Source organism: Melanotaenia boesemani, chromosome 2, assembly GCF_017639745.1.
Source record: "Melanotaenia boesemani isolate fMelBoe1 chromosome 2, fMelBoe1.pri, whole genome shotgun sequence".
In the NCBI taxonomy this organism is placed as follows: Eukaryota; Metazoa; Chordata; class Actinopteri; order Atheriniformes; family Melanotaeniidae; genus Melanotaenia; species Melanotaenia boesemani.
In genome coordinates, this window is record NC_055683.1 from 22,761,620 (window position 1) to 22,776,604 (window position 14,985).

Below are 14,985 nucleotides of genomic sequence, written 5' to 3' on the forward strand. Positions count from 1 at the left end.
GTATTACAAATGCAGCCCTTAACTACACAGGCCGTTATCTACCAGCTGGAAAACAATTGACAGCCTATTATTTATTTATTTATTTTTTATTACTTTATTCAGTTGGAAGTAATATAGAACCAACTCAGTGAATGTCAACATTAACTAAAGTGTCCCATGATATGTAGAGCTTAGGAATTTCAGAAGTTTAAGTGAATCAAATGTTATTTAGTAATAACTAATCATGTCAGTTTAGTAAATTAATATAATGAGAATATTATGGTATAATTACACATTTATTAATTTATTATAAATTAGAATTATTATAAATGAGTATAATTACAGCATTCTATACAAAAACCTAATAATTTAATCATATAAATTTATTATTATGTCTTTATTTATTATTATTTATTAATTTAATGATTAATTTAACATTGTTAAAAAAAACATTAATAACATTAGCATTTGGTTTTCTGTCAATGTTCAGTGAATGTTGTTCCTATGGGAAATTCTAGGTAGGCTGTCACATTTCATGAACGGTAAGCAGCTTTAGGGTGCACACGTTACGTAGGATACTCCATAGCCTTCGTAGTCTGTGCACTCTGAAGTGTGTAGACTAGACCCTGAATTTGGACACAGCTTATGTCAAAGCCGTTGCCATGACATTAAAAAAAAAAAAAAAAAAAAAAAAAAAGCAAAACTTACATTTGTACACATTGCACAAAAGATACTAAATGTTTTATAAAGGAACGAGCAATGCTCTCAACTGCTGCTGGGGGGATGCTCTACTTTGAATGTGAAGATCTAAACCTCCATTACCTGAAAAAATAATATTTTAAAACAAAACTTTTATTATTATTATTAATAATAATAATAATAATAATAATAATAATAATAATAACCCCCCGTTCACCATTCTTCAACTTTCATGTCTTTTAACACCAAGTCATTGTATAAACAAAAGCATAAAGTATTGCCAAAAATGGCACCATTTGCATTCCATACATAAACATTCACCCGCATGTGCATGAGATGTTTACATAGTGATTAAAATAAATAGCATACATAGATATATTAAGTGATATATTGAGTCTGTTTATTCCATTAAAATTTGTCAGAATGCATGCATAATTTTCAAACCAGCATTTTTTTTTCCCTTAGGCATCATTAGGACCTACTAACCTAGGGTCCTAACAGGCACTCACGTTTCAAGATGGCTGCTTCCATCTCGGGATTATTAAAACCTTGGACACCAAGGTAATTTTTACATTTCATACTTCAGAAGTGTTAGCTCCTACATATTAACATACAATTGTATCATTTCCTTTTTGTTGTGTACACATGAAGATAACTGTTGTGGTTACTTTGAGCTGCAGTGTAACAGTAAAAGAGGATCCTAAACTAACACAGTAGTGGCAGGACTAAACCATTTAGTTTTCTGTAAAAATACGCTAATAACAGTTCAACGAAGAACAATAGTCTATCGTTCTCAACGCTACGCGTTAAATGATCAAAAATGACGAAGGCGTCAGGTATCGACGTCTTTCAAGGTCCCACATTTTTTCCTTCTTCAATGTCCCGAGCGTTGTCTTCATGCACTGTCACGTTTATCAAAAACAGTCTAAACTAAAATTTAACAGCTATAGTGGAGACACATAACTAACCTCGTCTTTTCATCGTATTCTTCTGTTTAGCATGGCTGGGATCGACTCATTCTGGATGCACGGTCCGAATGACTATAATTTTTATATGACTGACTAAATGGAATTTTAAATGCATAATCTATGTATTTAAAAAAAACTGGTTTTATCCAGTATTCAACTGAGATTTACATTTAGACAAACTCAGTAAAAAATAAAAAGGTTTAACATTTCCAAATAATAACCAGTGTGCAACAGCTTTTTATTTATTTCTTGTAAATGTTCTAATTAGGTAATTACTTGTGACATCCTTTCTCCAAACACATCCGACACCCTCCCCTTATTTAGTTTTCCATTTTGTGCACTCAATTCTCAACTCTTATTCATGGCTTACTCCCTCCTACCAGAGATGTGAACAGAAGAGTATTAAACCCAATGAGACGACCTTGCTTCTTATAGTCATTTTAAACTGATGTTAACTAAATATCAGATAGTGATTAAATCTATTTGAGTCATGGTAGAAATGTACTTTTAATTCCATTTAACATGCCACGTAACAAGCATCTTTTCTCCTTGATCCTCTCTTTGAGATGTCCTTTGCTTTTAATAGTTTCTGGGCCACGAGCAGGGGAATGGAGGAAGCAAAGGGGCTGAAATAAAAGAAATTAGATGAGCTGTTCGTTTTCTAATGTCTCCTTTATTGGCAGAGTGTTCCTGGTGAGATGGAGCAGATACAACCCTTACTATCTGGAGCCAGAGGTCAGGAAGGAGGTGTACAGCCAGCCAGAGTCAGAGCTGAGTGCTGAGGAGAAGGAGCAGCGGGAGCTCAAAACGCTACGACCCATTAAAGCAGCCACCAGCGCAACCTCCAGCTCTGTCTTTTACGACCCAGTCATCAGGTAGGACAAACACTGGTTACTGCAAAAGAATACCTCCTTTTTAGTCAAAAATCAGTGAAAGCTCAAACCAATAGATAATTTTTTTTGTTGTAACAAAAAAAAAACTATATGTATATAATTGTTTTTGCTTTTCAGTAAATTTATCAACATGATCATGAAACATGGGAACAAGGTGTTGGCTAGAGAGATCATGACAGAGGTAACCTACACCGACAAAAGGAAGCTTAAATCTTCAGAAGCATTTCTCGTGTTGAATAAATTATGCTCATTTCTTGGTGGCCTTCATATTTTTATTCCTTCCAGACACTGGAGAACATAAAGAAGAAACAGGTTGAGAAATACCATAAAGCTCCAGAGGGGAAGAAAGAAGAGATCGAGTGTAATCCCTACGCCATCTTTCATGAGGCCCTGGAGAACTGTAAGCCTGTTGTCGGGCTGGCCAGCATTAAGAAAGGTGGAAAGTTCTACCAGGTGAGTGACAAGGCAAATCCAGACTTTTCAGTTGGTTTACAGATTTTCTTAAATCATCTTTCGACAACTGAAACAACAAAAAAAAAAAAGAATCCGTCCTATTTGAAACCTTGTAATTGTTTGGCTGCAAATCACAAACATAAAGATGACTCTTGTTTTTCCTCCAACCAGGTCCCTATTCCACTTTCAGACAACAGACGCCGCTTCCTCGCTATGAAGTGGATGGTCACAGAGTGCAGGGAAAACAAACACAGGCGCACACTCATGTATGAAAAACTCTCCCAGGAGCTTTTGGCCGCTTTTGAAAAGGAGGGCAACGTTGTTAAGAAGAAACATGAGCTGCACAAGATGGCCGAAGCCAACAGAGCTTACGCCCACTACCGCTGGTGGTGAAAAGAAGCCTCTCACCAAATAAAGCTCTGTTGTAACGCAGATTCAAGCAGCTCTTCAGACAGATGGACATGATCACTCAAGCCGCTGTTGTAAACGGCAAACAGAACTATTCCTGTTGAAAGACTTCAATGTTCAAGGTGCACAGAGATGAGTAAAATATGTACAAGACCCAAGTATGGTTCACTCCCTTTTTGTACTGAGGAAATTGTATTGTGTATGTTAAAGTCTGCTCAGCTGTGTTTGTAGTTAATACGCATTAAATACAACAAGTTGAAAAAAGGATTTATTTGAACAAACAGATAAAATGTACAACCAAACGGTAGAAAAATGGAACAGTAATGTAAAAGTATTGCAAAACAATAAAATATTGGTACATAAACTGCAGTCAGGTTTGTGGCCTGTTAAGGGATTTTGAGGATTATATGCTGTAAAGTCTGCATTCAGACTTATTTCTGACTAAAACGTAATACACAAATCCTTTCTGGTTGTGTGTGTGTTTTTTTTTTTACCAAATAATATTTGGTTTAACATCGTGACAAACACCAAAGCTGCACATTTACCTCTTCTAAACCTGGAAAACTATAGTAATGAGAAGTTTTACTTGTTACTTCTGAGTTTGGAACCAAAGTCTTCTTGCTAACATGGATCATTATTTAAAATTTAGATTTTTAAAGGTCAAATTGGCATTAAGCCTAATGTACTTACATCTAGCAGGTACAGGCTGTAAACAGCATTTCAAAGAGGTGTAATTTTGCTGCACTATAAAATTGCAGTTATCTTTGTGTCAAAGTGATTTCAAGGCACAGCTTTGGTTTGGTGACCTTAACGCGATCACTGAGCGTCAACTGAGTTCAGTTATAACTGTGTTGCTTAGAGCTGATGGAACCTGGATTTGTATGAGAAAATACTTTGCCACTAACCTAAATGACCTGAAAATATACAAAGCACCATAACTGAAGCTGCACGGATTCACCCTACTGGATAATGCTGGTCATGTTCTGTTGGCACTACATGTTTGATAAGAATTATAAATCCATATATTAAAACCTATAGAAAAATGTTTCACTATGGAGTAACAAAATTTAACAAACTAAATAAAAAAAATCCCTGAATTAAGACAGCTGCTCCAATGACAAACCAACCATCGTAAAAACTGCCTTTGACTGCAATTCAGACTTTTTAGAAAGTATTAATTCTTCACCAGAATAAATTATTAACACACATTTCAACTGATTAAAACGATTTTTTTTAAAGAAAATCTATGAACAAATCAGTTTTTCTCTGAGCGAAGTGTCTTATCCAACTTTTTTAGATTTGGTAAACTAAGTAGAAATGTTCCAAAAACACAGGAATGCAAGAAAAATCAAAAACTTAAAAACAAAGTTCAAACTTTTCTCTGGAGTCAAACCTTAGAAAAAAAACTTCTAATCAGAATGTCTGAATGTGGCTAAACCTCATTAACTGAAACTGAAAGCTTTCTGAACTATTGCACATCCCACATCCACATGTCTGAGATTCACAAACTCAGCCAAATCTCCAGCAAAGTCAAAGTCTCCTTCATCTTCTTAAACTCCTCTGATTACCTGGAAGATGATTCTATCGTGAAGCTGCTGGTTTTATAATTCCTGGTGACTAAGGGAAGGTATCCAAGGTGCTCCGAGTGTCTCTCGTAATGTCCGTCTCAGTCTGCTATTTCGCTGTAATAGTATTTGTGGGCGGTGCTGCTGAGCATCCAGCCTCCGGCCCTGAACTCCAGGATCTCCAGCAGCAGCAGACGTGTCATGGAGGCGAGTCCCTCCTGGAGAAGGAAGCCGTCCCGCAGCAGAAAGAACAGCTCATCCATCCGCTGGCTGTTCATCTTCTCTAGCTGCTCTCCGATGCGATGCAGCTGCAACACCAGGCAGTCCACCTGAAGAGCATTACAATGAAGTCACACAGCACAATGACTGCTGGCTTGTTTTATGTTTTCTGTGTTGAAAGAGACTATTTTAATGTCATATTTAAAAATTGTACTTAAAAAATTATGTCTAATATCTCATAAATACTTGTAAACATTCAGGATAAATGACCTAACGTTTTTTTTTTTTTTACTTTCGCCTTCAGTGCAAATTTTGTATAAATGAATATTTACCTTGTTAATCCATTAACAAGTTGAGATCAAAATAAAAAAAAAAGAAAATGTCCTTCAAACTTTTGAGTATTTAATGGTAACAGGGACAATTAATGGACTGTAAATGCAGTAAAAACATGTCTCAAGTATGGATCTGAATAAAGTAAATTCATCAGCATATATAAAACATTTTAATGCCCTGTGTTTGCATCTACAAAAATAACCCAAAACAAAACAAAGAACATAACTTCCCACACAACCCAGCACTATCTAAGACATGGTTATAGATATATGGATATATAACATTAATACAAAGAAATTACTGATAAGGACTGTTATATTTCCCAATATAAAAAGCCACATGTATCCACAACACATGAATTTAATTTTACCTCTACTTCATTCATTAGAGCATCTGGTTTGGCCAGCCTCATCAGACAGTCATACACCGGATGGACCAGGGCCACCATCGGCATGTTGTTCACCTAATACAAAGTGAAGACAAGTGACTAGTGGTTGCAACGCCAAAGATCACAGGGGGAGCAGAGGTTTTCACTCCAGAGAAAATGTCAAAGTTAGATTTGCACAGCATGAAAAACACTGTTTTTACACTGGTGTGGTGTGTTGGTTGTGTATTTTATGGCACTGGAGGGAATAAAATAGTTCTTGAAAGGCCATAACAATCTATGCAGTCAGCTAACTGATGCTTTTTCAATTAAAAAGCCAAACGTGGGGACATAAACCCTTTACAATGATACAAACATGTGGATACAGAGTTCTAAATCAAACATGATGCAGGGGAAAAAAACTGAGACTGGTCTTACAGCGCAACGTGACACATTCACATCCACGTAAAGGTTCTCTAGCTTTCTGTCTGAGAGAAATTCTGAGTTAATATGTAGGATTTAGTTATTCTTTACACAGGAGAGGAGATTTAGTTGGAATGCAACGTCTTAGTTACTTTACTTTGTTGTGATATAAGTGATTTTTTTTTAGCATGAAAAGATAGAAATAAATAAAACTAATAAACATATAAGGAGTGTTCAGGTGTTTTTACACATCATAGTTTTGGGAAATTGATTTATACATAATAATCATGATAATCATAAAATTGTGATTATTTCTTAGACAATAATCGTACCAATAAAAGCTGTAATCGTGACATCCCGTTTCACAGTACTGCATAACTTGGTGTTTAGATTGAAATATTTTTAAGGAATCCCAGAGAAAAAGTTTAGAAAGTTTCTAGCTTATACCTTGAGGTAGTCAAAGATGTTGCAGATGAAGGTGACGTAGCACACCCACTCCTGCAGTGAGTGTCCCCTCATCGCTTCACGATCCTTGAACTCCTGTTGCAGTCGGTTCAGCAGGTTCGTCCTGAACATGTTTCCGCTGCTTTGCTTGGCCTCGGCCTGGACAAAGTGATCACAAGAGATTCACAACACATACCAAAAGGAGCAAAAAAAAACAAAAAAACAGGAAATACAGTAGTGTTGGTAATAATAGATGGGTTAGCATCCTGTTGATGTAACACAAAGTAGCAGTAAGGCATAATCAGGTATGCAGATACAATCATCATTGCCTTTTGGCCTTAGGTCAGACCTGCACAATGGTGTAGCAAATACGTCCAGCCTCTTTACTGAACATCTGATCCTTCAGAGACTGATCCACAATGACATCTGATACCTTCTTCAGGTTCACTGAACTTGGATCTGAAAGAAAGAAACTTGCTCTGAAAACAGGCTCATGGATGAAAAGGGTGCATGTGTTGAAATATGAAATATCAAACTAATCGAATCGTACATAAGAGAAATTAAAAGCTAACCTTTCAATGCAGTTTTTAGTAAAATCTGTGTTTCCACATCAAATGACTGGATCCTGTAGTCCTCAGTCGAGTTATCCATTATAGATGGCTGCGTACAAATAGCACCTGGAAGATGTCACGTTGTGATGATCAGTCTTTTTACTGCACTTTTTCCAGTAGAACAATACAACTTAATCCTTTAAAAAAAACGGAGGGCACATAATATATCAACGTTGCAGACAGTACTTGGGAAAACAATACACACAAAATCCTGTAGTCATCAGTTTGTCTGCTTCCCACAGTTCATTCACTCACGGATGGGGTAAATACTGCAAACTCAAGTCAACCAGACAGCCAAATACTGAAAACCAACAGGTCTAATTAAAGCACATGAACGATGTTTTCCCATTGAGAAATGTTAAATCCCAACGCGTTAACCACAAAATCGTTGCAAGTGAGCTAAAGCACATCAAGTTACACAAAAGCTTAGCTAAAATACACATTTAAAAATGGTGTTTTATTTAGTCGCTGCTTTGACCACGTAATTGAACAAAATAACAACAAATAAAGTGATGACTAAACAACTACTATTGCTAATCCATATATACTTTACTAGCTTGTGTGGCTCGGCTGTGGTGGCGAACATAGGCTGGCAAGACGAGGGTCAGGTTCAATATTTAACCGTGTTACAGCTACCCACCAAAAGAAAAAAATGCATAAATGTTACATATTTCAAGGTAATAAAAGTAAAGCTCAACCAATTCGCGCGGAACACGAACTTATGAGCTAAAAAGTACCTATTTAACGCATCTAATCATACCACTGAAGCCCCGGTAAGCACGTCCATCGACGTAACCGTCATGAGAAGTATCCGCATCGAGATAACTCCCTCCCTGTCTTCAACCCAAACTAAATAACGTAGACACAACCAAAAGAAGTAGACTTTACCTTGTTTTCTAACTTATTCTGGAAATCACAAAGCTAATCCAAAAACGATGCTACTCTTGATGTTGGTGGCGGTATTGTGAGCTCTGTTGGCGTGAAGCCGTGACATATCTTGTCGCGATATTTCCTCTTTGAAAGGTGGAGTACTCTGTGTCAACGGAAGTATCAGTAGTTTGTGGCAGGCTGTAGGAACCGTTTTTGTACTTCTCAAGTGTCGTTTTATATGTCATTGGTGTCAGTGCATTTATGAAGGGCCTTTTCTATAAGGTAAGGAAAAAAATCTATATACATTCCCGTATAAATACAGTAACAAGACAAACCGAGCAGCTGCTGTGTTTTTAGCTTAGCTTAGCTTGACCCAAGGTCCCCCTGCCTGTCCTCCACATGTTGAAATTGGTAATTTTTTTCTTTCTTTCGTTTCACCGATGAATAAAGTGATAAAAATTGTCATTCAGGGAGGATGCGACCCAACCGGTTATAAAAATACATTTATTTATTTATTTTTTTCCAGAATGAAACTAAAGCTAACAATTTGTTTTTAGTACTAACGTTTATAGGGACATGGTGGGCTATGATCCCGGAGCAAAGGGTGCTGCTTTCAGCCCAGAGGAGGCAGCCCTCGCTGGTTCAGCTGCTGGGATGGTTACCAGAGCCCTCATTAGCCCCTTCGATGTAATTAAAATCCGATTTCAGGTAATGATGTAACGTGGTTTCTATGTGACATGTCACTTTTGCATCCAGGTGGTGGCAGAGGAGAGCTAAATAAGGATGCATGCTGACTTTGGAGCTGCAGCATTAGCAGTTGCGATGATAATTAACATACTTTTGAGATGTGTAAACCAGCTTTAGTGATACATTGATATTATATACCACAGTGTATATATTGTGGATCAAAGTCCTGTGTATTATCATCATCATCATCACATGCTGCAGGGATAAAAATGCTGTTTGCATCATGTGCGCTTATCAGTACTACTGTGCCCTACAGTTACAGATAGAGCGGGAGGGAAAGTATCAGGGACTGTTTCAAGCAACTCGCTGCATATATGCAGAAGAGGGAGTCTCTGCTTTCTGGAAGGGTCACATTCCGGCACAGCTCCTCTCCATCTGCTACGGGGCTGTCCAGGTAGAGCTTGTGGATGGTAAACTGTCTATTAAAACTATCTGAGAAATTCTCAATAACTCAGACCTGATTGCATGTGTGTGCTTTGCAGTTTGCCAGTTTTGAGTTTCTGACGGAGGTTGTCCACAAGTCCACAGCATATGACAGTCAAACAGCAGGAGTTCACTTTATCTGTGGGGGCTTGGCAGCTTGCTCCGCTACAGTGGTATGCCAGCCTCTGGACACACTGCGGACGCGCTTTGCAGCTCAGGGAGAACCCAAGGTAGGACACACCACTGCTGATTAAATCAGCTGTCAGTTTTTAAGTGATTTTACTGTAATATATGGTTTTTAATTATTTAACGAGGTGAAGTAATCCCCACAACCACCAACAGCTATAAATCTGTTGGTGGGGGTGCATAGTGGTTCTCTTTAAGCCTTTATGTCTCCTCTGATGCTCATATTTCACCCCAGTAATAGCATGAAAAACAATTTGGCAGTCCTTTTTCAAAGATGAAAATAGAACATAAAAGTTATGTTGTATGAGTGTATGAAAACAATCAAGATTGGCTATTTTATAGCAAACCTTTATACCCTGTATTTTGGATGCATATTAAATAATTTGGGGGGATTTTGGAAACAGACCTTTTCAAACAGGACTATTCAAAGTATGAAATACTGGACAGCCTTGGATATTTTCTCTTAGGTATCATAGGCAATGCAGGTAGCTGTTTTTGAACAGTGTTATATAGTGAAATATCATTTAGCTATGAAGTAGCCTTGGCATTGTTCTGAACTGTGCTGTATTTGCCTGTTTTGATTTGATCAACAGTATCGCCTATTAATCCTTGTGTCCAGGCTTTGCTTTGTAATTATGTCTTGGTTGCAAAAATTTGAATCCATTATACCGTTAAATGAATTCTGCTGCTGGAAAGTGCTGAAACAATAAAAGAGGATTTACTTTCTTGGGCTGATATTAAAATCCCTCGCTTGTCTGTACAGGTATACGTTAACCTGCGGCATGCTGTTTCCACGATGTGGCGTTCAGAGGGAGCTCTGACATTTTTCCGCGGCTTGTCTCCTACACTGGTGGCAGTGTTTCCTTACGCTGGACTGCAGTTCTTCTTCTATAATGTCTTTAAGAAACTGTTGGTACCTCCACCCAAAGCTGGAGAATCAGGAGGTCAGTCGAGAACAATTTTGTAATCTTGTTCATTAATCCCTAAGATGCTGTCCTGGTGAGGTAGTTTAAAGTCAGAATCAGTGTGCTGGTTTTAGTATTCTGAGTTGTTTCTTCTTCCCTGCCACTGAACCTGAAACAGTTGTCTGACTCAGTGTTTCATCCACGCTGTATTTCACTTTAAATTCACTTTAAATATCAATTTAAATCAAGTGAGTATGATAGCTTTGAACAAACGTTTGTCATGATGTGATTGGTTGCTTGGAAAGAATGTAATTATTGTGGTGAACATGCCACATGCTTATCTTTTTATTTCTGTACAGTGTAGATGGTTGTAAATCTGAAACGGCTTAAATATTTTCAGACTTGATTAAACTTGGTTTACAGGGAAAACTTTATAGGTTGCAAATTATCTTGATGAATATTACCAGCATTTAATATTGAGGTTATTTTAAAATGGCATTGAGAAAGTATGTTGAATGTAAAAATGTAATCTAAAGGTGTACTTTCAGTTTGAATAATGACACCTTTTTACATGCAAATCACCTGATCATTAATTCTGGGACATGCTATGACTTTACAATTCATTCACCTTCAGTAGCTTTTATCCTTTAGGTTATAGTTGAACAAATACTCTAAATTTGATTTATCTTTTTATAGACAAATATATAAATCTGCATGTGCAAATATTCATATTTCTAGCTTCACTAGATTAAAATACAGTTTGTTTACATATAGATTATGAGATATCAGAGCTCCATGGATAGGTAAATTAACTTGGAGCTGGTTAAAACTAGCTCCTGGAACAGACTCTTCCATCACAATTGTTCACATATAAAAGCAGAAATCTTTCTGTGTTTCTTGAAGGAAGTATTAGAAGCTTGGTCTGTGGAAGTGGAGCTGGAATGATCAGCAAAACCATTACTTACCCTTTTGACTTGTTCAAAAAGAGACTGCAGGTGGGGGGCTTTGAGGCAGCCAGAGCTCAGTTTGGACAGGTATGCTCTCATCTAACACATTTTAAATGGCTGGAGTGAATAATCTGAGTCTTATGTAAATGTCTCCCGTTTCTTCTGTGCAGGTGAGGAGTTACAGAGGCCTGACAGAGTGCATGGTTAAAATAGCCAAAGAAGAGGGCGTCCGAGGCTTCTTTAAAGGCCTCTCACCAAGCCTTGTGAAGGCTGCACTGTCAACAGGCTTTACCTTTTTTTGGTATGAATTTTTCCTCAATGTCATACATAACTTCAAGGAGAGACGGACAACTAATGGCCACACCAAAGACCTGAAGGAGAGATAATGAAGAAAAAAAAGTACAGAAATTGAAAATTCTGTACATTAAAAATGCACGTTTGCACTGAAGATATCATGGTGGTTTCTGTTATGTTTACATAAAAGAACAGCAAAACATAACTACAACTAATATTATTTGTTTTGTCATTACATCATATGTTACACAAGCCCTGCGTTTCTCAAGTTGTATATCATCTGGGTTTTTGATGTGTCTTTATTTTATACACATTTTATATTTAAATGTTTTCGGAAATGTTTGGTATTGTATGTCAACAGTATACCTGTTTCTGCTCCAGGAATGATGAAAAAGTAATTTTGTCCAGAAACCTTTAGGTTTATAGATGATTTACCTGTGTCAGGAGATAAATATCAGAATAGTTTTTCATGTTCAAACTGAACATTGTAAATTTTGGATGAGTCACAGTTTTGCCATTAACTTAAATTTCTTAGATGGTTTGCCACTCAAATGGAAGATGGTATTATGCCAATATTTTAGCTTAAGAATTGTGTGGCGGTATTGTGCATATTTGATGTGCACTAGTGTACCACTTGATATTTTTTCTGTTATAAAGTCTTTTTCCTGGTAGACCAAGGTAACACTAAGTATGGAAGGTCACTGTTCAGTTAAACTCACCAAGAAGCCACTTTATTCGTGGTTGAGCTGATGTGTCTCGTCACTGTAATTCTCAGGGCTTTACTTGTCATGAGGTTGTGGTTATTTAATTTGAATACTTAATTTTTTGTAGCCCTTTGACCAGACTTCATATAAATGCTGGGTGTTTCACAGGTGTAACCATGTACAAGTGTTGTAGAGTACAACTGAAAATACAGTGGCCCATTGGTCCAGTTCCAAATCCTTCTGCACTTACCTTTTAGCTGTTTGCTGAGGGAAGGAGTTGCTTTTAAGAAGTAGTCATTATTTAGCTTTTTTTTTTTTAACCAAGCCTTTGAGGGTAAATACTTGATCCCTGAAAGAAAAGGGAGGTGTGGCCAAGTGAGGGAATTTGGATTTGGCCTTTTACTTTGGTCCAACACCTTTTTAAAATGATACTTATGTAAATAAGATTCAGTTTGGTAAACCTTCATTACTACTTGTCTGTATTTACCTGTTTTTTCCCCTGTTTTTTAATTCTTTGTTTTATTTCAACACTGATAGAGAATATTTCCCAGTGTGTGTTTGTGCTTTGCTTCTTGAAATGAAATTTTTAATTTAGTCGTCAAGAGACTGAGATGGAGGTAGATAGAATTAGATGTGAAGAAGATATTTGATTGCAGTTCACTCTCTGACTAGTAATATTATAAAAAGGGACACAAAATCAGCTTGGCAGAAATAAACAGAATTAGTTCCAATGGAGACATTACACACTGTCTGATTTTTGCCAGTCTGAAGACTTGCTTGATGTCCAGCTCTGCACAAGTCTGAGTCTGAATCAAGTGTGGTAAAACAGGGAAACCTCTGAAACCTGCAGGACAACGGCCCTAGTGGATCAGTATTGAGGATCCCCAATCTAAAACCTGCAGGACAACGGCCCTTGAGGACTGGGGTTTGATATTCCAAGGCTACAGGATTGTTGACTGTAGATTATGTTTAATTCAGATAAATTAAATTATTAAAGGCTTCTCACACTGTTATGGATGCACCAGTATTTAATATAATCTCATTAAAAGAATGAAAAACCCATTGCAAATATGTCTGAAAATAAACAAAACTAAAATGAATATAGCAGCAAAACAACACCACATGACCACTCTGTAAAACCTTAGGGTGAACACATCAAGTATAAGGATGGGATAACAAAGAAAACATTAAGTTAGTAAATATTTCAAACTGGGCTCAGCGTCAAAGTCATGCTGTCAACATGAGGACTTTGTGGCTGACAAAGGTCACTATGAGCAAACAAAAAAAAGCATTTCAACCATTACCTACTGCACACAACAAATTCCATCACAGCTTCATTACTGGACGTATGACATTGATTTGAAAGTACTTACATTTTATCAATTCAATGATTTTCATACTGTATATATAAGAATATTTCATCACTGTACACCTGACTGAAAACTATGATACTCAACTGACACAGTGGCCAATACAACCATTAAACCACAAGCTTCAGTTAATAAAGACAGATAACCAGATGTTTAAAGATAAAGAAGAAAAACAAAAATTCTGTATGTGTAAAATTTATATCTAGTAACTGAATCTTAGACACCCTGAGCTTGGATGGAAACAAGCTGATGCTCTGTGGGATAAAAGATTTCAGGAATGTACGCTACGCTCAGTTGGGCTTATTGGTCTCCATACTGACTGATGCAGAATGTAAGCTTTTTTTTCTAAATGAAGAGATGAATGAGGAGCCTGCAGCTGTTTTTTGTTAGACTCTCACAGGAATGGCCTTGACCTTCACACCTTGCAGGACTTCTTGCTGTGGAGATGAGGCTGCCTGTCTGTACCTGTGAAGACAGTCTGAGAGCTGCTGGCTTTGCTGTAACTTGGTGATTCCACTGAGGGGCAGGAATGACCAAGAGAGTGAAAAGTCTTCTTCACTACAGTTGGTTGTGAGGGGGAATTTTGGGAAGTGCTGGGCAGGCTTCCTCGACTAATCCACAGGTTGAGGGTGTATACAAGGAATGGAAGTCCCACTCATTCTGGCTGCGAGCTGGAGTTCCAGGAGAAAAAGCTGGGCAGTTTGAAGATTGAATCTCTGCGACCGGGATCCGGCAGGGTCAGAGTCTCGGGAGCAGACTTCTTCCTGGGACGCTCCTTGGGGACTGACAGGAAGTCTGGGGCTTCGGTGGAAAGGGGAGTGGAAGGAGCACTGTTGGGTCCACTGCGGGCGCTGGATGGTAGTGGGGTCTCTGAGATAGAAATGGCAGGGGGGAAGGTGCCAATCTTCAGGTTGGTGGCTTCCTGTGTGGCACGTTCGTATTCCCTCACCTCCTCCATGGTCATATCTGATGGGATGGAAGTAGAACAATGTTGGGGCTGTTTTGTAAACAAGACCTTGAGCAAATCTCAGTTTTTATCAACTTGTCTTAGAAAGTGTTGGCTCTGAAAATGAAACGTCCTATTTGACACCATGCCCATCCTAGCAATCAGCAGCCATGGACTCCTCTAAGCAGCTGTGCAGCACTGTGAAAACTGTAAGTAGGAAAAGATACTTCACAG

General features: G+C 37.7%; 4 protein-coding genes across 10 annotated transcripts in view; 2 read left to right on the forward strand and 2 right to left on the reverse strand.

Moving 5' to 3' along the window:
• The first annotated feature begins 1,175 nt into the window (after positions 1-1,175).
• mrps7 (mitochondrial ribosomal protein S7) lies at positions 1,176-3,686 on the forward strand. The gene is made up of 5 exons (XM_042007033.1): positions 1,176-1,239; positions 2,330-2,521; positions 2,657-2,720; positions 2,825-2,992; positions 3,164-3,686. Exons 1-5 carry the CDS (start codon positions 1,196-1,198, stop codon positions 3,383-3,385), a joined length of 690 nt encoding a protein of 229 aa, XP_041862967.1. The 5' UTR covers positions 1,176-1,195; the 3' UTR covers positions 3,386-3,686.
• Positions 3,687-4,636: 950 nt separating this feature from the next.
• mif4gdb (MIF4G domain containing b) lies at positions 4,637-8,373 on the reverse strand. 6 transcript variants are annotated; one of them, XM_042006977.1, is made up of 6 exons: positions 8,248-8,373; positions 7,321-7,425; positions 7,098-7,207; positions 6,752-6,907; positions 5,888-5,980; positions 4,637-5,294 (listed from the first exon to the last, which is right to left on the reverse strand). In XM_042006977.1, exons 2-6 carry the CDS (start codon positions 7,397-7,399, stop codon positions 5,067-5,069), a joined length of 666 nt encoding a protein of 221 aa, XP_041862911.1. In that variant the 5' UTR covers positions 7,400-7,425; positions 8,248-8,373; the 3' UTR covers positions 4,637-5,066. The 6 variants fall into 6 exon arrangements, with proteins under 6 accessions (XP_041862911.1, XP_041862902.1, XP_041862885.1 ...); XM_042006968.1 differs by having other exon boundaries at positions 7,321-7,408; positions 8,248-8,333; XM_042006951.1 differs by lacking the exon at positions 8,248-8,373 and adding an exon at positions 8,120-8,192 and having other exon boundaries at positions 7,321-7,408.
• slc25a19 (solute carrier family 25 member 19) lies at positions 8,232-12,988 on the forward strand. The gene is made up of 7 exons (XM_042006795.1): positions 8,232-8,511; positions 8,787-8,937; positions 9,233-9,370; positions 9,459-9,629; positions 10,349-10,529; positions 11,394-11,524; positions 11,608-12,988. The coding sequence occupies exons 2-7, from the start codon at positions 8,806-8,808 to the stop codon at positions 11,821-11,823; spliced, it is 969 nt and encodes a 322-aa protein (XP_041862729.1). The 5' UTR covers positions 8,232-8,511; positions 8,787-8,805; the 3' UTR covers positions 11,824-12,988.
• A 457-nt stretch (positions 12,989-13,445) lies between these two features.
• LOC121653340 (cytoplasmic phosphatidylinositol transfer protein 1-like) overlaps positions 13,446-14,985 on the reverse strand; it is a 59,555-nt gene continuing 58,015 nt past the window's right edge. For both annotated transcript variants that reach the window (XM_042006753.1, XM_042006762.1), the window contains exon 9: positions 13,446-14,771. In XM_042006753.1, the coding sequence (XP_041862687.1) occupies positions 14,461-14,771 (311 nt within the window). In that variant the 3' untranslated portion in view covers positions 13,446-14,460. The remainder of the gene's footprint in view (positions 14,772-14,985) is intronic.